The 23,717-nt window shown below is 37.8% G+C and overlaps 3 protein-coding genes across 3 annotated transcripts in view; all 3 read right to left on the bottom strand.

The window, feature by feature from the left end:
* LOC117930441 (protein SWEETIE) overlaps positions 1 to 15,597 on the bottom strand; it is a 186,869-nt gene extending 171,272 nt beyond the window's left edge. The window contains exons 1-6 of the mRNA XM_034851104.1: positions 15,250 to 15,597; positions 14,759 to 14,966; positions 9,196 to 9,302; positions 2,694 to 2,930; positions 2,515 to 2,604; positions 2,346 to 2,433 (exon numbers count right to left, since the gene is read on the bottom strand). Coding sequence (XP_034706995.1) covers positions 2,346 to 2,433; positions 2,515 to 2,604; positions 2,694 to 2,930; positions 9,196 to 9,302; positions 14,759 to 14,966; positions 15,250 to 15,414 — 895 coding nt within the window. The 5' untranslated portion in view covers positions 15,415 to 15,597. The remainder of the gene's footprint in view (positions 1 to 2,345; positions 2,434 to 2,514; positions 2,605 to 2,693; positions 2,931 to 9,195; positions 9,303 to 14,758; positions 14,967 to 15,249) is intronic.
* A 186-nt stretch (positions 15,598 to 15,783) lies between these two features.
* LOC117931162 (probable carboxylesterase 17) lies at positions 15,784 to 17,054 on the bottom strand. Its single transcript, XM_034852064.1, has one exon. The coding sequence runs from the start codon at positions 17,015 to 17,017 to the stop codon at positions 15,974 to 15,976; it is 1,044 nt and encodes a 347-aa protein (XP_034707955.1). The 5' UTR covers positions 17,018 to 17,054; the 3' UTR covers positions 15,784 to 15,973.
* A 4,084-nt stretch (positions 17,055 to 21,138) lies between these two features.
* Positions 21,139 to 22,740, bottom strand: LOC117930440 (protein PLANT CADMIUM RESISTANCE 6-like). Its single transcript, XM_034851103.1, has 3 exons — positions 22,161 to 22,740; positions 21,996 to 22,067; positions 21,139 to 21,359 (listed from the first exon to the last, which is right to left on the bottom strand). Exons 1-3 carry the CDS (start codon positions 22,738 to 22,740, stop codon positions 21,139 to 21,141), a joined length of 873 nt encoding a protein of 290 aa, XP_034706994.1.
* Positions 22,741 to 23,717: the final 977 nt, after the last annotated feature.

Genomic DNA, 23,717 nt, shown 5'->3' with positions numbered 1-23,717 from the left:
ATAAAGGAATGGGCAGTTTAGAGTAAAAGAAGCATACAGCCTGTTGGATAGCCCTTTGACGGCCGTTTTTCCAAAAAATAAAATTTGGGTGGAGAGAGTTCCAACTAAAATTGTGTTCTTTGCGTGGGAAGCCGCTTGGGGGAAGATTATGACTCTTGATAGACTCCAGAAGAGAGGGTGGCAGCTCCCCAATTGTTGTTTTTTGTGTGGTTGTGAAGAGGAAAATGTAAATCATATTCTCATACATTATACAGTGGCCAAAGTATTGTGGGACTTAGTTTTGGGATCTTTTGGGGTTTAGTAGGTGTTTTCAGAAACTGTAAAGGATGTTTTATTTAGTTGGAGGGGTTCCTTTGTGGGGAATAAAAGGAAAAAACTTTGGAATTCCATTCCGTTGTTTATTTTTTGGACGGTTTGGAAAGAAAAGAATAGACTAGCTTTTAGGGGGGGGGAGTTAGCAATTCACAGACTTAAATATTCTTTTGTTTGTAGCATATGGGGTTGGACTAAATTGTATATTGGAGAGGAACTGCATGCCCTAATAGGCTTTCTGGAGTGGTTAGCCTCCAGATAAGGGGTGGTGGGTTTTTTTGGTCTTTTTTTTGCTTGGGATGCCTTAGTAGCCTTGCATACCCCCTGTATACTTTGCAATGTTTTAAAAACCGGATCGGACCGGCCGGTCCAACCGGTTCAACCGTCGACCGGTCACATTTCCGGTCCGGTCCACTCTATTAAACCGTTTAGCTATTGGACCGGTTACGAACCACCTGAACCAGCGGTCGAACCGGTGAACCGGTAGAACCGGACGGTTCCAAACGAACCGAACAGTCCATATTGGCCCATTATTTAGCAAGCCCACTGTATAAAATATTAAAAGCTGTAGGCCATAAACCATACTGGGCCATGTCTTTGCATGACAAAGCCCACACCCAAACCATTTAATGAGCCCACAAGGTGGGCGTGCTATAGCTTTCAACAAGGATACCTTTTATAGGCATCCTTTGCATCCTTATTTCTCTCACAAACCGATGTGGGATTGCAAAGATAATATCAATGAAAAAAATTTTACAAATGCAACAAGGGGATTTGAAGTTGGGACCTCAAGTTTTGTAAGTGAAGTAGGACACCACTCGGCTACACGTGATTTGTTATTTGATATGCCAAACAAAACCATATATATTGGATTTTAATTTTTTTATAATATTAAATAAAAATAATATAATATTTTTAAAAATTATAAATTAGTTAAATTTTTCATTTTTAATATATTCACATTTAAATATTGTATACATTTCATTTAATATGATTTAATTTGATAATATCAAATATATAAAATAATATTATTGATGTTTAATTTATTCATATATATTTTAAAATTTTTATAATTATTTTTAATTTTAATAATATATAAATTATATATTTATGACGTCACCGGTTCGATAGCGGTTCAACCGCCGGTCCGACCAGTGAACCGTGAACCGGTAACTTTTCCGGTTCGATCACCGGTCCGGTTCTGAAAACATTGATACTTTGTGGCTAGTTTGCCTCTTTTTAATGAATTCTGTGCTTACTTATCAAAAAAACAAAATCTGTGAGTAACATTGTTCTTGCTCAAGGTTCATTTGTTCAGCTGGTGTGGCAGTTTAGGGGGAAGCAGAGAAGAAAGGCAAGAACTCTTCTGGATTTGTTTGGAAATTATCTGGAATGAAAGGAGCCAAAAGATCTTTAAGGGGTGAAACAAGCATAGTTGGTCTGAAGAATCTCCTTAAGTCCATGGGTTGTTAGTCTAAGGACTCAAAAAGAGTTGCTTATCTGTCCCTGATTTTATTTATAAGGTAGGGTTGCCTTAGGAACTGTTACTTTAGCCTGTTGGTTAGACCCTTTGGTTCATCTCTCTTTCAGCAGTAGGGAGCCCCTTATGACACCATTTTATATGCTATATTTGCTTATCAAATAAAAATAGGAAGAGCAAGCTCTTATTTTCATCTTTATGTCCATGCTATAATTACATATCCATGTATACAATGATATGACCATCATTCTATGACCTTATCATTGAGCCCAATCCTTTTATCTGCTTCTTGTGGATGTAAAACTTACTCCTAAACTATACCATCTGAGAAGACCTTGCTCCCTGTCACACTCTATTCTCAGTGCTCAAGTGAAGATGCAAACTCAAAATGCAATGTGTATAGAAGTTTTAATCAAGAAACTGCCCATAAAACTTAACGAAGGTTAAACATTTAAACTCATGAACTTCATGTACACACATTACCAGCAAAACCAATATAATTTTTTCAGCTGTTCAAGACATGGATAATCTAGTGACTCAGGAATAAATATACCTTTCACAAAAGGCAAAACTAAGTATCTCTGCAAACCACCTTCAAGTTTTTTTGTTGGAGTAACATGACCTTTTCCTTTTGGTTGCACCTAGTAAAAATAATAAAACGTGATTGCACAGAAGAGAAAAAAAAAAGGTTTTGCCAAGGGAATTGAAACACATATATATACCTGTGCCTCAGGATTCATTCCAAGAGCAACCAATGCACCCAAAGCTTCAGCAAAGGCATCCCGGACAGATGAAACAGGATCATCAAGAACCTACTAAAATGCAGCATAATTAGGATAACCAAATGTTTTTACATCATCAAAGAAATGAAAAATAATTGACAAAGATCAAAAGCACCAGCCTTGACACAATAAGAGGCAGAATTGTCAAATTCTCCAGCTCCTAAACCTGGTCCACCAATGTTGGCAAATGCCCTCAGACACCTTGCAGCAGCTATTCTAACAATAAATGATTTATCACCAACAGCAAACCGCATGATGAGACGGAAAGCCTCAGAATATGCTGAAGGAGCGGCACTACCACCTGAGCCTTCCAATGCATTCTGAAGCATATGTAGAGCTTCTAGTCTTACAAACTCCTGAAATAGTAAGAGGTTGCAAAGAGAAGTTAAACATACACACACATGGTATAGAAGGGGGGAATACATGCAGAAAGAAACAAACTATTTGATAATGTCAAAGATCATTTTTTAAGTTAACAAGGTATTTCTTTTACCCCCTGTTAGGCAAAGATCAATTTTATTAAGAACACCAAAAAAAAGGAGCACAAAAGCATACATGATGAGGATCAGGCATATAACTTATAAGATAACATATAATTTGTTTATTTTTATTTTTTTTGATAGACAAGATCAAGCTTATAATTCAATAACCATACTTATCGATTGTAATTTATATACTCCTATATCTTAGCCAATTGAGCACTTAAAAACTGCTAAAAGTTTAAAATACAGGAAACTGACAAGCACAGGTGCTGTTTACCTTCCGTAGCACCATGCAACAGTTGCATGCTTTTTTACTTGAGCCCCAGGAAGAAACCATATTTTCCCCCAGAACAAGATCATCAGGACCTAAAGGAAGAGAGGAACAACAGAATTTTAACGAAAATTTTGGACGTGGGGCTTCCAGGTGGAATAGAGTTACCTCTTTTCAAGGCATCAAATCTATTTAAACTTTATAGGAGTGTCATTTTATATATTCTTAGAGGCCACATAAGCGTACTCTCTTGCTAAACCCCCTGTAGCTTGAAGCATGGAATTCCACTTTAATGAGATTACTAAATACTAACTACAAATTTTAATGGTTGATCTCTAATAAATTCAAGCATTGGGATTGGAGTTTTGTGAATAGACCAGAACTTGGCCACTCTTCCAACAGTTTTAGCTCTCCCAAGATGAAAAAGATGTAAACATAGGAATATTTTTGTGGAAATATGGGATTATGATTTGTAATTAAGTGCCAAGATTATAGGGATTGTGTTAGGATACTTTCTATTTTATGGATGAGAGAATCTCTCCTAATTAGTTATTGTTTCCTTAGAGACAGTGATTGTGCATATTATATGGCTTAGATTAGGAATCCCACTTGTATATATATAGGTCACTTTGTATTCAGTTTTGACACAAAAAAAAAGAATATTATTTTCTTCATGGTATCAGAGCATTCAGATCTGAACCACGTATAAAAAAAAAAAAAAAAATCATCTTCTTCCATGGAGAGCAGAACGGAAGGATTAAACTCGGAGGTGACGTCCAGACCTGAAGCAGTTCACTCCGGCAGTGCTAGCACCACAGACGGCATCATTCTTCCCATAACAGGTCATAAACTCAATGGGCAAAATTTTATTCAATGGGCTCAGTCTATTCGGATCTTCATCTGAGGGAAAGGTAAGGAAGAATACCTTACGGGAGCCATTGTTCAGCCAAAGGAAGATGATCCAGGATACCGAACCTGGAAGTTGGAAAATAGTATGGTGATGTCTTGGTTAATTAACTCTATGACCAATGACATAGGAGAAAACTTCATGTATTATGGCACAGCAAAGGAGATATGGGATGCAGCTAGAGAGACCTACTCCAACATCGATAATACCTCGGCGATTTTCAAAATCAAGAGTATTCTCCAAGATCTTCGACAAGGAGATTCAACTGTTACCGAATATTTTAATATCCTTACACAGTATTGGCAACAACTTGATATTTATGAAGAATTGGTTTGGAAGTGTCCCGAAGATGGATTCCTATACAAGAAGGTCATTGAAAAGGAACGCATCTACAAATTTTTACTTGGCCTTAATAAGAATTTAGATGAGGTACGTGGAAGAGTTCTAAGTATTAAGCCATTACCTAGTGTTAGGGAAGTTTTTTCTGAAATTCGCAGAGAGGAAAGCAGACAAAAAGTGATGTTGGGAACCCAAAATTCCTCCAAAAATCTTGAGAACTCAGCCCTGGTTGCACGAGGAACCCAATCCAACAACAACAACCACCAAACGAAGAAGAATCGTCCATGGTGCGACCATTGTAGAAAACCTAGACACACGAAAGAGACTTGCTGGCATCTACACGATAAACCTGCTGATTGGAAACCTTCTCGGCCACAGCAAAACAGAGAAGATCGGGGTTACACCGCTGCAGCCGAAGAAGACACATCTGGCACTAGCTCAAATCCTGGACTGTTTAGCAAAGAGCAATTGGAGGCACTACAGAAAATGTTCCAACAGACTCTTCAATCGACTGGAACAACTATTGGTACCGCATCTGTAGCCCAGAAAGGTATTTTTTCCCATGCCCTAAATGTTAGACAAGAAAATCACACTACATGGATAGTGGACTCAGGAGCTTCAGATCACATGACTGGGAATCTCATGGTTTTTCATGAATATACTCCTTGCCATAACAATTCCTCTGTTCGAATTGCCGATGGAACCCTTTCTAGGGTATTCGGCACAGGTTCAGTTATTATTTCCAAGGATATTACTCTTCACTCCGTGCTCTATGTTCCGAAATTGGATTGCAACCTATTGTCTATAAGTAGACTAACACAGGATCTTAATTGTGTTACTAAATTCCTTCCTCACATGTGTGAATTTCAGGCCTTGAACTCTGGGAAGAGGATTGGCAATGCTGAGGTGCGTGCTGGACTTTACCTTCTGAGAGCTGAGGAAATTCGAAGGCTACCAATGAAGACTGCTTGTGTAGTTTCCAACCCTAGTACCAAGACGGATAGTGTTGTTATGTTATGGCACTACCGATTAGGTCACCCAAATTTTTCCTATCTTGAAAAACTATATCCATCATTATTCAATAAAAATTCCAAAAATTTTCAATGCGAAATATGTCAATTGTCCAAACATACTCGCAACTCCTATTCCATTCAACCATAGAAACCATCTCATCCTTTTTCCTTGATTCACAATGATGTTTGGGGGGCCTCTAGAATCAACAACATTACAGGTTCTAGATGGTTTGTCACCTTTGTTGATGACCACACTCGAGTGACTTGGGTATTCCTTATGAAGAAGAAATCAGAAGTGAGGGACATATTTGAAAACTTCAACAACATGGTTCAGACGCAGTTTCAGGCAAAAATTCAAGTCCTTCGGACAGATAATGCTCGAGAATACTATCACACATTCTTGGGTCATATCTTCTGGAGAATGGCATCGTACATCAAAGCTCGTGCATTGATACTCCACAGCAAAATGGAGTTGCAGAAAGGAAAAATAGACATTTGATGGAGGTTGCACAATCCCTCATGATAGCTTCAAACGTGCCTAAACAATTATGGGGTGAAGCTGTACTCACAGTAACCTACTTGATCAACCGAATGTCTTCTAGGATTCTTCAATTTAAAACCCCGTGTCAAATCCTCCTCGCTGCATATCCATCCGCTCGAATAATCTCGTCTATCCCAATCAAAGTCTTTGGTTGTACTGCTTTCGTTCACATCCATAAGTCTCAACGTAATAAACTTGATCCGACAGCCACTAAATGCATATTTCTCGGGTACTCACCAAACCAAAAAGGATACAAGTGCTACTCTCCAACAACCAAGAAATTCTACACTTCCATGGATGTCACTTTCTTCGAAAATCAACCCTTCTACCCCAAAACTGCAATTCAGGGGGAGAACTGGTCCACAGATGAATTCCAATTTTGGGAAACTGAAATCAGCACTACTTCTCCTTTGAGTTCATCACTGCCTCCTCAAACAGATACTACTCTTTCTGTCCCCGAAAACAATTCCTTGGATGTCCTTTCTGTCACACCTGAGTCAACTACACAAGGCAGTAAAGAGGTAATAGTTTATTCTAGAAAAAATTTAAAGGAAAAGCCCGAGAAACCTCCTCAAAAGGAGGCCGAGGACAACACTCCACCTGAGTAGAACCAAGAATTGGACCAAGATCCAAGCAACCCAAACTCACAACCAGGTAACACAATTTATGATCTAAATTCCAGTAATGACCTTGATGATCTTGATCAACCCATTGCTTTAAGGAAAGGTGTAAGATCCTGCACTCAGCATCCAATCAGTAATCATGTGTCCTATGGAAAGCTTTCACAGAATTTCCAAGCATTCATCACTTCTCTTGAAGATGATCGTATCCCATCCAACATCCAAGAAGCACTTCAACAACCTGAATGGAAGACTGCTGTTCAGGAAGAAATACAAGCATTGGAGAAAAATGGGACATGGGAAATCTCAGAATTTCCAGAGGGTAAGAGGCCTGTTGGATGCAAGTGGATATTTACCGTAAAGCACAATCCAGATGGAAGTATAAACAGGTTCAAGGCTCAACTAGTAGCTAAAGGATTTACTCAATCCTATGGCATTGATTATGAAGAGACATTTGCACCATTAGCAAAGCTCAACTCCATCAGAGTGTTATTGTCAGTTGCAGTAAATTTGGACTGGAATCTGCACCAACTTGATGTCAAAAATGCATTTCTCAATGGAGAACTAGAAGAGGAAGTCTACATGAAGATTCCACCTAGTATGGAAACTCCAGAAAATTCAGGAAAAGTGTGTAAACTGAGAAAGTCCCTATACGGTCTAAAACAGTCACCTAGGGTCTGGTTTGATCGACTGACTAGAGTTGTGAAAAAGCATGGGTTCATCCAATGTCAAGCAGATCACACACTGTTTATGAAGCACTCTAAGGAAGGTGAAATGACTTTGTTCATTGTCTATGTTGATGATATTATAATTACCGGAGACGATGAAGAAGGGATAGGGAATCTCAAGAAGCTGCTAGCAAGAGAATTTGAAATCAAAGATCTTGGACAACTCAGATACTTTCTTGGCATGGAAGTTGGCAGAACTAAGGAGGGAATTGTGGTCACGCAAAGGAAGTATGTCCTTGATCTACTTCAGGAGACTGGAATGCTAGGTTGTAAGCCAGTGGACACGCCTATGGACCCTATTGGTAAGATTGATAAAGATAATGACAGTCATCCAACTGACAAAGACAGGTACCAGAGGTTAGTAGGAAAGTTGATCTACTTAACTCACACAAGGCCCGATATTGGTTTCGCTGTGAGCATGGTAAGCCGCTACATGAACAATCCCACTGAAAGACACATGAAAGTCGTATACAAAATTTTACAGTACCTTAAAAAGAGCCCGGGTAGAGGACTCTACTTCAAGAAAACCTCAAGTAGGGAAGTTGAGGTATTCACAGATGCTGATTGGGCAGGATCCTTGACAGATCGGAGGTCAACTGCTGGGTATTGTTCCTATGTGTGGGGAAACTTGGTGACTTGGAGAAGCAAGAAGCAGTCCGTAGTGGCGAGAAGCAGTGCAGAGGCAGAATTCAGGGCAATGGCTCATGGGATATGTGAAGGAATGTGGCTCCAAAGAATACTCAAGGAACTTGGAATTATATCAAACTCCACTATGACAGTTTTGTGTGATAACAAGGCTACCATAAGTATTGCAAAGAATCCAGTTCAACACGACAGAACCAAGCACGTGAAGATAGACCGTCACTTCATCAAGGAGAAACTTGAAGGGGGAACAATCAGACTTATGTATATTCCTTCAAGTCTTCAAACAGCAGACATTCTGACAAAGGCACTTCCAAAGACCACCTACGAAAACATGAAAAGCAAGTTGGGAATGCTAGACATCTACTACCCAACTTGAGGGGGAGTGTGGAAATATGGGATTATGATTTGTAATTAAGTGCCAAGATTATAGGGATTGTGTTAGGATACTTTCTATTTTATGGATGAGAGAATCTCTCCTAATTAGTTATTGTTTCCTCCTAATTAGTTATTGTTTCCTTAGAGGTAGTGATTGTGCATATTATATGGCTTAGATTAGGAATCCCACTTGTATATATATAGGTCACTTTGTATTCAGTTTTGACACAAAAAAAAAGAATATTATTTTCTTCAATTTTAAATGATAGTTGAAGGGTTTGTGATTTCTCTATTTTGTTCATAGGCAATAAAAAGACCTACTAAAAGGGGCCTAGCAAAAATAGGCACAACCCAAATTACTTGAGGCCATGGTGGCCCTCAAAGACCTCTGCACACATAAAAATGGGAAATTGGTGATATGCTACTTCTATCAAAGTGCCTTTTCATTGGGACAATGTCAGCAATTATAATGCTGATTTTTCAGGCAATAGGGACCTCGTCTTCAGAGAGCTTCCCTGGAGCTACCATTGCTGCAGTGTTTGATATTTTTAGTTGTTCATGTTGGCTTGGTCTCAATTTTTCTTCCCTTCTTGTTGCATTTTCTTGAAATAGCATTCTCTCTCCTCCTTTCCTTTATTAATAAGCCTGCTTCCTGTTACAAGTAAATGTATAAAGAAAGCTGCAAATTGTATTGAATTACCTCATGAAACTTCATAAGTTTTGTTGCAATAATAGTCGTTTCAAGTAAACCCGAAGTGATCCTTCTACCAAAAAGGCGATATAATTCTCCCAAGCACTGTGCAGCACCTGCAAGATATTTCTCATGAAAATCAAAAAAAGATAATTGAGGTCAAACGCTTAAATACAGAACAAAGAAAAATATACCTGAAGACTTAAAAAGATTGTTAGAAATGCCAAATAGATGTTTTCCTTTGATGATAAGAAACTTCCATACCCTTTGTATAAATAAAACAAACATGCAGCATAAAACTATTTATTAAGAGCATTATTTTCCATTCGCAACATTAAAATATAGCATAAAAATCAAACTAAATGAATAGCAATTTCAAATATACAAACTAACACCATGTAAAATGCAATTTCCACAGCCATTTTCTATTAGGTAAATGATTGTGAAGGTTTTCTAGGGAAAGTTTTGCTCTGTGGCATCAGGTCATCATAAGCATTTATGAGACACGTACTAATAGGTGGGATGTCAACACTATAGTCAGGTGGTCACATTATTGCCCATGGTTGCACAAGTCTTTCAAGATTTTATTAGGAACACACGGTTTTTGGTGGGAAATAGGGTGAAAATCCATTCTGGGACGACTTGTGATGGGGAGATCATCCTTTAGGTTCTCAATTCCCAAGTCTATTCATAATTGTCACAATCATAAACCTTTATATCTCATTAATTTTTGGGTCTACTTATCCTTTCTCTTGAAACTTTAACTTTCGTTGAAACCTTTCTAACTTTGAGATAGAAGATCTAGAAAGACTAATGTCCTCTCTTACTGTTGGCACTTATCTCCATCCACTCCAGATGTGAGAATTTGGTCTTTATCTTCTTCAAGTTTATTTACAGTAAAGCCTTTTTTTTTTAGTCTTGTTTAATCATTTTAACCAAGTTCCATTCTTCCCTACTAATTTTGTTTGGAAATCTCCAGTCTCGTTTAGTACTTTGCTTGGTTAGTGGCCTATAAGAAGGTAAACACCAATGACATGCTAAACAACCAGCTAGCTCATTACCTAAATGAGGGGACAAGGAAAAGAAGCGATCCAATCTATTATTCCTGTCACTCCTACCACCTAACAGGCTCAAAGCATTCAAAGAGTAGCCAAACACACCAAAATAACAAAATAAATGATCCCCAAAGACATTTTAAGCTTGGAGACAAATCATAAGTGTGTCTCTCCATTTAAAACTAACCACTCTCATCAGAATGACACCTAAATATGAATCATCAATGGTCTAGGTTAGAGACCACTATTTTGTAGAATATACCATGGAGTCATCATGACACACTAGATACTTTCTCTTCACTCTTTGGATATCAGTTACCACTACTTTCTCAGGTACTTTTTAAAGCATGATCTTGTTAGATTGGAGCTCTCCTTGTTCTATAGCAAGATAGTGGAGGTACATATAAAGCAAAAATCATCTCCAACCGGTTTCCCTAAGGGCCTAAGCATAATTCTGATGGGTTCTCATTGGGAACTCTAGGACAATCAGCTTAAGACTAGAAAAGATTCAGAGAGACTACCTTTAGGGCAGTGAGGCTCAAGAGAAGAGTCCTCACTTGGTAAATTGAGTTATAGCTTCTTTAGACAAAAAGCATAGGGGCCTTGGAATTAGAAATCTCTCCACTTTAAACAAGGCTTGTTAAGTGGATTTGGAGGTTCAAAAATGAGAGTCAATCTTTGTGGAAACAAAGTCATCATAGGAAAGTTTGGAAAAGAGATAGGGGGTGGTGGAAACAAGTTTTTTTTAATATATGCTCTTACATTGCCAATCAAAAAAAAATCAAGTATCATTTTTGCAGAGTGGTTAAGGCCTTCTAACATATAGGAGTTAGTTAGCTATTGAGATAGAAAGATGCCACCCTTCTTAAAAGACCTACTTCAAGAAGAACCTTTTTTTTTAACATCATATTTATCTATTAGTGGACATGGGTGACAAACCAAAGTGAGGTCCATGGAAGTTTGATTTATAGTTCCACAATCATTGATGTCGCTACAGGATTGGGTCAATTTTATTCTTGGATTCCTTGTTTGACCAACCAAATAGCAGATTAGTTGGCTGAGAGAGATGCATCATGTTATTCGTTGGAAATTTTCATGACCCTTAGGTCATAGCCTCTTAGCTTTTGTGTTGGAATCTTTAGTTCTTAAGGTGGCAATTTTTCATACTTTTTTGTTTATTTTTGTTCTTCTTAAAGAACAACTCAGCATTCTCATACTCCAAATTCATCTCAATGAATTCTCATCATTCTTGTAGTTCAAATTCATCTCAATAATTATTGTTTCAAATCACACACACACGCACAGACCGTAACCTTAGCTAGAGACTTCCACTTTCAAATTCAAGAAGTTGCTTTAGACGTTGTAGGATATAGAGGTTATAATAAGTAGTTTTAGACTCTAAGAGGATAACCGTTCTTTTATCGGGATTTTGTCTTGAGCTATTTTAATATAAAAATAACATTAAGATTATAGCCTCAAGAAAACCTTTGGAAAATTAGTTGGTGAACTTGAAATACATCATTTGTAACTTACTGATCTTGGTCTAGATACATACCTCCATCTGAGATTATCCTTACACTTAATCTTTAAAATTAAAAATGTTCAATGATGCCATCACTTGATCAAGTTTAAATAATTAGTAGGTCAAGCATACATAAACTAATACATGGCCAACTGAACATACAAATGTGACAAGAAGTTGGTCAATAGCATTTAGATGGCTAAGAATAGAGAGTGGGTCAAACTCCTAGCCTAGAAGGCTTGTGGAGGTATAGTGATAATTTAGGATTCTAGGTCTCTCCCTTGTTCTAAGGTGATGACAATTTTGCTTTATTTTAGTCAAGCTTTCCTCAAATGGTGAGCACTTCTTGTTTAGCAGCTACTTAAAAATATTGATGTTCATTTGTGTTAAACTTTTAGACATGTATTCATTTAGTGAATTTGGGTATATGTAAGTTATACTTAGATTGGTTATGTACAAACTATAGGAACATTTGATCTAGAAATGATTGTAGAAACTGTGATGATTATCTTAGGTTGGACATTAATAGCATTTATAAGCTAGTGAAGGTTAGTGGAAGGAAAAATTCATTTAATTGAATTTTTAGTTTAGCATATTTTATTAAAAGTTAAATTGTGCTTTGTTCCAAGATTAAAAAAATAAAAAAAAAATAAAAAATCAAGGAATATAGGTTGATTGCAAGCTTATACAGGAGTAACCCTTAGGGTCAAACCTTTAACCTAAGGTCACAAGTCGAGTTTTAGATCGCCCAAAATTTGGGTCATGACATATGTCCTTTAGGAATCCATCTTAGAAACGATATGTTTGACAATTAGATAGTTGGAAAATAGTCCATTCGCCTTTTGGTGGTAAAATAACCCTAATACAATCATGTTTGTAACATATGCCCACATATTTCCTAGTAATTTTCAAATTTCCAATCAAAGTGTCCAAATCAAGAGCTTTCATAAAAATTTTCTTTAGTCAAGAATTGGGGAAGAAAGAGAAATCACCTAATTAGTTAGGAGTTGGCGTGTAAGCCTAGGAGGAGAAGGGATTTGTGTATAGGTAGGATATCCATAAGGAATAGATGCCTATTAGGGAATTGACAATGAAGGTTCCCTAGAAAGAGTCATGTTGTATGGTGCAAGTGTCATTATAAGTATCTATAGGCAATATTCTTTTTTTTATAGGTAAATAAGAGCTTGTATTAGAAACGCCTAGAAGTGCCGAGAACAATACACACGATGTATACAAACAACGCCCAAGAAACTAGGCAAAAAGAAAGACAAAAAACCTTTCCCCTAACTAGACAAATAGCCACTCTATAAAATCAATCATGGACAAAATATGATCCTCTAAATACACTCTAACTCAATTCATAAAAGAATACAAAAAAGAATGTTTTATAGCTTGGTCGGACCGTTCATTATCATTGAACACTCTGTCATTTCTATCCTTCCACAAGGTCCACATTAAGCATAGAGGGGCAGCCCTTCATGCCTTCTCCCTTCTGTTGCTGACAAAGGCTCCATGTCAGCCAAGCAAATTCCTTTTTAATTGAGGAGTGCAAGACCCACTACACACCAAAAAGAGATGTGGACCTATTTAATCTATAGGCAATATTCTAATAGATGGAATGTCAACATTGTTGTCAAGTGGTTGCACCATTGCTCCTAGAAAGCAATTGCTAAATTTTCCCTATTTTTTCTCATTTTTTTATGGGTGATGATACAAAAATCCACTTTTAGGAGGAAACTTGGTGCAGAGATTTTCCTTTTTGTCTTTAATACTTGTCTCTTCAAGGTGACAAGGATGAGATATCCACTCTATTCCTACTATTTTTGCCATTGTTTTTGTTCTCTCCTACTCTTCCCCATCTTGAAACTTAATTTTTTACGATATTCTCTCTATCCCTATTGTTTTTGTTCTCTCCTCCCCTTCCCCATCTTGGAACATAATTTTTGTCACTATTATTCTTGGATTTTTTTTTCTTTCTCAAATGAGTGGCCTGCATCACTTCTCTCTATGGAGTTCTTGTTTTTTATCAATTTTGTATACTATGGATATCTCATTGTTTTGGACCTTTTTATTTAATAGAAAAGAATCAGTTTTGTTTATAATAAATAAATATAGATATATGGATTCCCGATTCCCCAACTTGAAGGAATTTTAAGCCAATGCATACGCATATATTAACCACGGCCAAGTAGATGCATAAGAATTCCAAATGCTCTTCTAAACAATCACTTTGGGAGCACCTTAAGCTAGAGGAGGTGTACTGAAGACAGAGGATGGAGCAACCTAAGGGTGGACCAAAGGAGGAGTGATAGAAGGCACCGTGATCCTAGAGGCAAGGACCCATTAATGCAATAGGATGAATCCAGACCAAACAATTTGGCCATTTGAAATGAGGCCAGTGGGCATTATGCAAAAAATTGGCATGTATTAGTCAATGCAACACCAAATCACTAAGATGTGCCAATAGCCTAGAGACAACACAGGCATACAAGGAAAGAAGCATCACCCACCCCCTCCCCCCCACCCCAAAACCCCCTTTCTTAAGCAAGCTGAGGAGATGCACTGCCCTCATGGGCCGCTCAGCTGTCTCTAACTTTGCCACTATGTCAAAACTTTAAACAGCCCCATCAACCAATATGAAGTTAACTTGGCATGCCACTAACAAGCAGCAAACCCGTTAGTATTTTTTGAGCCCTCCTTCTGACTCATGCATGTGTCAATCATCAACTGGCGGCATATGATGCAAACTGGACATCTCATCAGTAAATTAATGTCACAGGATTATCACAAGGTATTCAATTTCAATAGGATAGAGAAATTAACTTAACGTAGAAAACAAATACATAGCACAAACCAACACAATTATTATCATCCAGGGAACAATGTGAATCGTCAGTGAAAATTCTAGTACAAAAAAAAAAAAAAAACATGTATGTTAAAGAACTACATTGTCCAATCATGTATCTGACTACTCATTGTAATATTTTTAACCAACCTGCAAGGCGCTGAGGCTCGCTTCTCTTTCCATCAGAGAGAAACCCCTGGAGGGTGCTCGCTCTTGAGTATATTGAAATCGTGTCTCCCTTTGAAATAATCCTCGCCATTGCCACTGATGCCAAATGCCGCACCGGCCTTCGAGCACCGAGAATAAGCAGAGAATAAAGCGCATCCTCACATTTCCTTTGCCACAGCAGGATAGATTCCTGAAATCAACAATTTTAACTCAACCGTCGAAAAGAATAGCCTCATGCATCAGATTTCAGAAATCACCGATTTCAAACAAAAATTAGAAGAATTTCATTTGCCACATCCACAGGTCCAAAGGAAAAGCAAGATTTTCGAATTCCACTAAAACCAAATCAAAAAACACGCACTCCAAAAGCAATAACGGCAACAAAAGAAAAAATAAAACCATACAATTTCCAGAAAACAATCACAAATCTGCATCGAAATCATAAAACGAAGATGAAGGGAGGCGATAAAGACCTTAGGTTCTTCGTCGATGGCGGAGATGAGATCTGAGAGGAGATCGAAGCAGAGAAGAGCCTCGGGAGGCTGCTGAGATGAGGAGGCGACAATGGACTCCAACTGCGCCACCAATACGCCAAATCTAGAAAGCGGTACATTCTCTCTCACGTACTTCTTCGCCATGGGCGCTGCAGAGAGAGAGAGAGAATACGAAGCAGAGGCTTCTAAGTTCCCAGTTTCAACAACTGTACTTCACTGTGGATCATCAGAATATATACCATATATATTGGGAAGCCCTCTGAATAACAGACCAATAAGTCTGGGAATGAAAACGAATTTTTGGGTCCCGTGGCCGAGGTCCTGTCGGTTCATAAATCGGGTCAGGAGGTCTAGGTATCCAAGAGAGATGTGAATTAGTGTTTTTACCCTTTGTTTAAAAAAAAATATTTATTGGATTAATTAATTAGTGATACATATTTTTTCAATGCGCTGCATCACGGGCAATAAAGCGTCGATAAGCGTACGCTATATTCATTTGGGCATTAGAGAGGAGTATCAAAAGCAATAGCCGCTTATATGATCAATTCATTGACACGGAAATGATCTCAGAGCATACAAATGTCTATACAGAATACAATTTACTGACAAAACAACTAGTTTACTGCCTCAATTTTACAATTCCTAAGGTTTTAATACAACCTGGTATTGCTTAAAAGGAAAACGTTACTCCTTTATGCTAGTATTATTGGGTGATGAAGGCCCTGATGTGAGAAATCATCTCTTTGGTTCGAGGTTGAGAGAGGTCGGAGTTTTGCAGAACTTGAAACGCATGGCCTACGCCTTTGTAAATCACTGTTTCCAATCTTTTGCCAGCGTTCGCCATGGCTGTGCAGAACTGTAGGTTTCTGTCCTTTAGTATGTCCGTGTCTGATATGCATACCATTGTTGGTGGAAGTTGCAAAGTGCGCAGCCTGGTTGAACCATTTGCTAGTGGGTTGCAACAGGGATGGTCTCGGTTAGCATCCAAAGGCAGTGATAAGCGCCAATATGTATCGGAAGCGGATAGAGTTAGTGCTGAGTTGGGTGGTTGAGTGGAGTGATTCTCAGACCCGGTTCGCGCCTCTCCCCCAAAGAAGGGCTGGATCAGGATGGTGCCTTTGAGAGACAGTGGCTTTAGAAAGGTGGTATCTGATGATCCGAGACGTGTGGCCACATTGTAAGCTATGTTGGCACCAGCACTGTCGCCAGCTAGGAACAAGCTAGACAAATTGCACCGACTCAACCACCATTTCTGCTCACCAGCTCCATTCAGGGCTTGGTTTTTCACCCACATGACAGCATTGAAACCATCCTCATATGCAGCTGGGAGACGATTTTCAGGGGCTAGACGATAGTTCACGGACATGATCAAGCAGCCTGCTTTGGAAGCAAGGTCGGCTAGGAACCCGTGGTAGCAGCTCCAAGAAGCTGAGCCCACGCAAAATCCACCTCCATGGAAGTAAACAAGCAGAGGCAGCTTGCCTGCCAGGCAGCTCGGGACGTAAAACCGCGCCCATAAGTTACTGTACTTTTCAATGACTACATCCTTCACTGTCACACCAAGTTCTAAAGCCACTGTGCAAGGGACATGGGGAACTATGGCAGGTCTTTCGACATGCCCATCATTATAAACTCTAATGAGGCCTTCAACCTTTTCAACCACAACTCCATTTTGATAGAGGTTCTTGTCCATTTGGATGCTCAATCTTGGATCTAGAGAAATGGAAGCCATTCCTCTGCTTCCCATACACTAGATGGATCAAATGGACTATGGTTTGAGTGGTGTGCAAGCATGATTGCATTGAGGGTTTGCTTAAATAAACAATGAAAAGGTCACCAGGTGTGAAATGAAAAAAATCAATGTGGAAAGAAGGTTCCAATCTGCTTATCCCTTTTTTGGGGTCAAGGAATAAAACCCAGTTAACAAATGGAACAAGTGGGCAATTTGGAACTGGCAATATTATGTCATCACACACATATTCTAGTGTGATGTGGGTGGCACAGCCTCTTATTCGTATTAACAAACCCTAGCCATAAAAATTCAAATCATCAATTACAAGCTTTCTTTTTACTAGTTTTCAGTTGGTATCATTATGTCTTATTTCCTGTTCTTATCAACTTTGCGGCATTAATATTGAATTGACATGAACCAGAATTAATAGGAGATCCTGTTCTTATCATATAGACATAGACCTGATACAAGTTGCAGCAATCATGCAAATATGAATTGTGTGAATGCATAATCAAAATGAACAAAGATGGAATTCGTGGGAAGTAACTTCTTTTATGCGCATGCCCTGTCCTTGAAAAGATAATGACCACTACCTGAAAATGGAGTCAACCCAGCAACCTGCCATCCCTTCTGATTTATTCTTCACACATGCTGTTCACATGCAATTTCGTCAAGAATAAGCACTCTTTCCCTATCTAAGTTTTCCTTGGAGTACATTAACAATTACATAGCTAAAGTCCCTGAACAAACCACTCATTAGCAAAGGGAAAAGCAAATTATGAACTTTGCAACTGTTCATTGGTGTGCAATGGCAGACTGCTTTCCTGCTGAAAAGAAATTGTCACATGATCATCAAGCACCATGATCATCTAAACTCAACCATAGCAGGCAAAAGGCAACTTCATGATGTGACTTTTACTGATTCGCAAAGGGTTATTGATTGGGCGGTGCAGTGGTTTTGATGCATACTTATCTTCTTGCAAGATTAAAATTCGGGCGGCCAAGAGTTAAGTAATTATACGGAACTGTTTGATATGTTCTGGGCTGGCTGATACTAATTTGACTTTTTTTTTTTTTGTCTTGTGCGGGTATGGATGGGGCTTGATTCTCACCCTTGTATCCAAACACTGTGCTTACTGCCTGCTGTCTTGAATGGATTGTTGATTGAGAAGACAGTGTGCTTCAAAGTACTCCAAGTACATGCAAATGAACAATTAACTTTATTCTTAAAACATCCCTATCTTCCCATTTGCTTTTTGACTCTCTTTTTCTACATCTTTCTTCTCTGACTGCTCATTGCCCAGTGACAGGTGACCTGCATTTAGAACATAGACCTAACAATTGATGATTCTTGCCCACTGAACACTTAAAAACACATTAAGATTACAGTACTTCTAATCTTTTTTTAATATTTTCCAAAAAATTTTAAGATTATAGCTAGGTATAACTGAGAGTTGAACTTTGGTTTGCCACAGTACATATTTGGGTCATGAACCCTTGAAAAATGAGCATTCATCTCTATGAATTGTTCCCCTCCCAAAAAAGGTGAGAGAGATGAAAAGCAGATGGAAGTGGATTCTTCGGATCTTGTTCTTTGCCCTTACATTAGAATCTTTACCTTCTGTCCATTTCACTCTTCTTCTACAAAGCATTCGGTTCCAAACAGCTGACTGATGTTCAATTCATCTTGATCTTTAACTAGATATGTGACAAGAGAACTGCATTGTTGACTAACCAATAGTCAAAACCGATGATATCATACGCTTTTTGATTAAAACACGAGTACAAAGTTCATGAATGATTCAGTGACAACAGAGAATGTGCTTAAACAAAAAGAATGGGAGAGGGGGGAGTGTTGTAGAGAAACTTTAAAAGGTAAAAGAAAAAAATAGAGAATAGGTCAACATTGACAAAGGAAACACCTTTCGGCTTTCGGTTTATATTCCTTCTAACTGTGGGAATTAAAGAATTTAAGACTTAGAACCATTTGAAGTAGAAGCCCCACCTAAGACATACTTCTTAGCAAGGTGGCCCGAACGGATACGATGAGTCTAAGGCTTAATTTTTTTTCTATTAATAATTGCCCAAAAGTGGCATCATGTAGCTAGCCATGTGTAGGGATTCATGAAAAAATGTGTTCACTTTGCAGGAAGTTTTCAACTTGATTCACTATGTACTTTATTACAGCAAGTTAGGCTGCTAATTTTTCTTATTGATGGCACCCTTACAATGATGTAGTACTGAGATTACATTCTTTTACTTCAAGAGAACATCTAATTAAGAACTTGTCCTTTGAACTCTTTGGGAATAAGGAGATGGAAATAACAACCAATAACAAAATGAAAAGATTCAAAGAGAAACCATAAAGTCCATATGACATTAGTGAACACGAACAGGTGTAAAACAATAGTTTACCGCACAATTCTCATTTGCATTGTCCTTAAAAGAAACCGAAAAAAAAAAAAAAAAAAAAACTTTGGAAAGTTTTACTTCAATCTTCTTTGAGTTTGATAGTCTGAATGTTTCCTATACAATTTCAATTAGGGAAAAACAAGTTATTACACCAGGCAGTTATATTATATTACATTGAGATTTCAGTGGAAGGTACTATGCTTTTGGCTGGCCTAGCTAAGCCATGAAAACGCCTGGTTGACGAGTTCAAACCGAGAATGTTTGACTAATTTAACAGCGTTGAATTTTGTTTGATACCCCATAAAGATCTCTCTACAGATAAAGCAAAAAAGGAGGGTCGATCTTGCTCTTAAAGATAACAATATTCAGTAGGACCCATATAGAAGATTTTATACCAAAATTCTTGACTGATGGAAATCCTTTAGCTCCACAGCCCAACCTGTTGAGATCATGCCATCAGGATACCTCAAAACTTCAGATCCAGAAAAATCTTAAGAGACCCCATTGAAATGATATATAGGATCATATTCACCTCACATACTGCTTAATTACTGTAAAAGATTGGATTCTTCTCATCCTCACTAGAAATAAGTCATTCACTCCCCATTGATGTGATTATGGGGTCCCCATCTTTATTCTTCAACCATTCATTTCTACTTTTTGACCACCTCCATTCATACATTTTTAGATTGATACAGATAAATTCTGTATCGTGAACTTTCATTATTCAGATAGTTACCGAACAGCATGCATTTTCTCAATCCTCCACTTTACAGATGTCTCTAGATAAAATTCAACCTAGATGATCATGATCAAGTAGTGTGGGTTTATATCTGAAATATGCAGAAGGGCAACCATATTACTTCCACCAAATTAAAAGTGGAAATACATTAATAATTTACTTCCTTAATCTGTACCACAAAAACCACTTTCTCTTCCTGTAATAAGCAGTCACATAATTAACCAGTAAGGTTGTGGGACACACTACAAGTACCCCTCCAGTTTCTTGAACATGGAATATCTTTGCTGTAATAGCTAAGACAGGGAGACAGCTGCTGTGTATACAGTTACATGCCCTTAGAAACAACAATGAAGCAATCATCAATCCTAGATAGCCAGCCATCTTTCATACATATCACTGGCTCACTGTGCAAGAATGCTAGCTAATTGCACATATATTTCAGTCCTTATGAAAGGTTGAGTTGATTCTTTTCTTCTAATGTCTGCATTTTAATTTGCTAGTTCAAGATACTCAACCCCTGAAAACAAATAACTGGTGATAAACTAGACATTTAATGACATATGAAGTGAACAAATACATATAAATTTGATCAACAAAGTACAGGGATGAAATATTCTTGATCAACCTTTATCATCCTATCATAGTTTGATTTGGTGGGACCACCATAGCAACTTGCTGTTGTTGCATATGCCTTGCAACATTTGCATGCCATCCTATATTGAAAAGGAAAATAATGTTATGATATTAAAAAGCTATATGAAACTGCATGGATTTAAACCCATCCATTTTGTTCCATCAATCCATTTACCACTCTCTGATAAATGATTTAGTTACCACTCTATGATTATCCCAATCTTTGTGTAGTGATTTCTTTCTAAATGGTTAAATTGAGTATTCTCGTCATATTTTTTCAAAAATCTGTCTGGATTCATGTGTTTGAACTATTACTAAGAGCAATGTCACACCAACATATTTTTTCAGATCAGTTACCTATTGAAGGGTCAAAGCCTCTGTTTTGGAGCTCCCTGTATTCTTGGCAGAGAGCACAGAAATCACAAAGACAATGGACAACCCAGTCTGGGGCGGGGGACTCAACAAGGCCATATCTGCTGCGAAGCTTGGTTCGGTAAGTGCATGATATCAAGAAAGGGCACCCAATGAGACATGCAATCGCTCCATAAACTAGTGCACTTGTCCCACATGCTGTATCAAACACAATTCCAAATATAAACTCCATCAAACGAGCATCTTTACTCCTCCAATTATTATAAGGATCTGATTCTAAAATTATCTAGTTGTCAAAAACGTGTTCTTTCTTTTACTTACGATTTCACGCAAGAACAAATTATTGAGGATGCATAATCATTGAAGGTTACAGTGGGCTTGGTTCATCTTAAGGATGGAAATTGTGTAATGGCCCAAAGGTAGTTCCTCTCTAGCAAGAAGAAAAAAGAAAATACTACAAAAAAAAAAAAAAAACAAAAAAAACAAAACAAAACAAAACAAAACAAAAACAAAAACAGCTTTAGGTATGAGTTCTCAGTAAGTTTCTTTAATTGAAACAAAAGGAGTACCCTCATGAGGCTTCATTTGCAAAAAAGAAGTCTTTTCTATGGAAAGAATATCAGTTAACTGCTTATTTCTAAGATTACAAATATGGATACAGTCATACAACTGGGAGGTTTGACACTGCTGATAGAAGTGGAAACAACTGCTTCATATTGCTTTATATATTCGTGACAAGATATATACCATTTTCCAAACAGCCAAACATAATCCAGAAGAAAAATAAAAAGGGAAGGTTTCTAAATAACGATAGTATTAGGACCAAGCACTTACATGTATGGCCATTGTCCACGATCTCAGCAACTTGTCCAAAGGTCAAGCAAGGGACGCAACACGTTACAAGAGCTGAGAACATGTACCAAATTAACAATTAAGATCAGAAATCTTTCTTTCACAATAACCCAATAACCATCTTAATTTCCGATATATAAATCAAACCATTGGTGGGATCATCCATGCAATCGAATAACCCAGTGGTCCAAGCCTCTGTGCCCACAGTAGTAACGCGTGGCTGTGACTGCACCATGATTACTGGCGCAGTTTGCTGAAGGGGTACAACCATTGTAGCGTGTGCTTGATGAACAGGAACATATTGCATAGCCGCTGGAGATGGTTGAAAATTAGTTGATTGAACGTGATAGCTGGCCGGAACAGGCTGAGCCGGGTTATATGTTGGCTGATGAGCATGACAAGCCACATTAGTCTGCTGGTGTTGGGGAATGAACTGTGCTTGCTGGGCAGGGTACTGCACCGGGTTTGATTGTAGGTGTTGTCCTGATGAATGAGTTGTGTGTGACAAATTCCCATGCCCAGGCTGAGGTAGAAATTGCATAGGTTGTACGGGATCAAGGGGAATTGCATGCGGGTTTTGGGATGGAACCTGTGATCCTGGTTGCATGGCGTGAGCATAACTTGTTTGTGGGGTATGCAATAGCTGGGGATCAGTCGAATCTTGTTGGATATGAGGGTGGCTGGAACCGGAAAAAGGAGATCGGTGATCACTTTCTGGATGTCCCATTTCGCCTTCTACTATTGCAGGCTAGGACATTCCGGGATGTACAAGACCAAGTAGACTCGTATATATTATTAATCAAAACTTATTTATCACTTTTTTCCTTGCTTAAGGTCATAACTCATGAGAAGCTGTTTAGATTCCTTGTTTATTTCGTCCTGCCGGCCTGGCCATCCATGGAATGTTTCATCTTTGTCCAAATCCAACCGGACAAGGGAATGGACAACAAAAATAAGGTGCCGTTCAAATTACATCAAATATTGGTAAATTTGAATCTTTGATTTGCTACTGTAAGCTACCATGCCAACAATCAAACAATAGAAACCAGGTGTCTCAACAACAGGAGCAATTCATTGAGGTAACGGAAAACGGAGCTACTGATGATAAGAGTAGTGTTGCCGGAAACAACTTTCAGTGGATGTGGGCGAAGGTGATAAACTCATACCATGATAAAAATATTTTTTGATTAAATTGATAGGTTAATGTAATATATATGAAATTTATCTCATTAGAAGTAGAAGTCATAAGCTACAATTTCATCATTCATATTAATTTAATGGGTCATGCTTGGGTACCCATATATGCTTTTGGGTACCACACCTCCAATCCTCCACCAATGGCATTTTGCCACATGTTAGGATTGTGAATAAAAAGGAAAAAAAACTTGGTATGTGGGTTACCAACCGGTCAACTCCCATGCCAAAAATTAAATTAAATAATCCAATGCAACACAAAAGTTTTAATTCTTTACAACATCCAATTATATAATATGATGAATTCTTTTATAAAAATTGAAAAATATTGAATAATTTTAAAAAAATACAAATTTTCTACAAAAAGAAATTAGAATTTATTTTATTTTGTAATATAAAGTGATAAACCGAAGAGTTGAAGGAAAAAAAAAACTAAATATTGTAAAAAAAAATAAATCTATAACAAAATTTATAAATTGAGAGTTAGTTAATTTATTTAATTTTTAATTA

This window comes from Vitis riparia, chromosome 14, assembly GCF_004353265.1.
Source record: "Vitis riparia cultivar Riparia Gloire de Montpellier isolate 1030 chromosome 14, EGFV_Vit.rip_1.0, whole genome shotgun sequence".
Taxonomy (NCBI): Eukaryota; Viridiplantae; Streptophyta; class Magnoliopsida; order Vitales; family Vitaceae; genus Vitis; species Vitis riparia.
The sequence above is the reverse complement of the archived record's forward strand: the minus strand, read 5'-3'. Positions and strand labels throughout refer to the sequence as shown.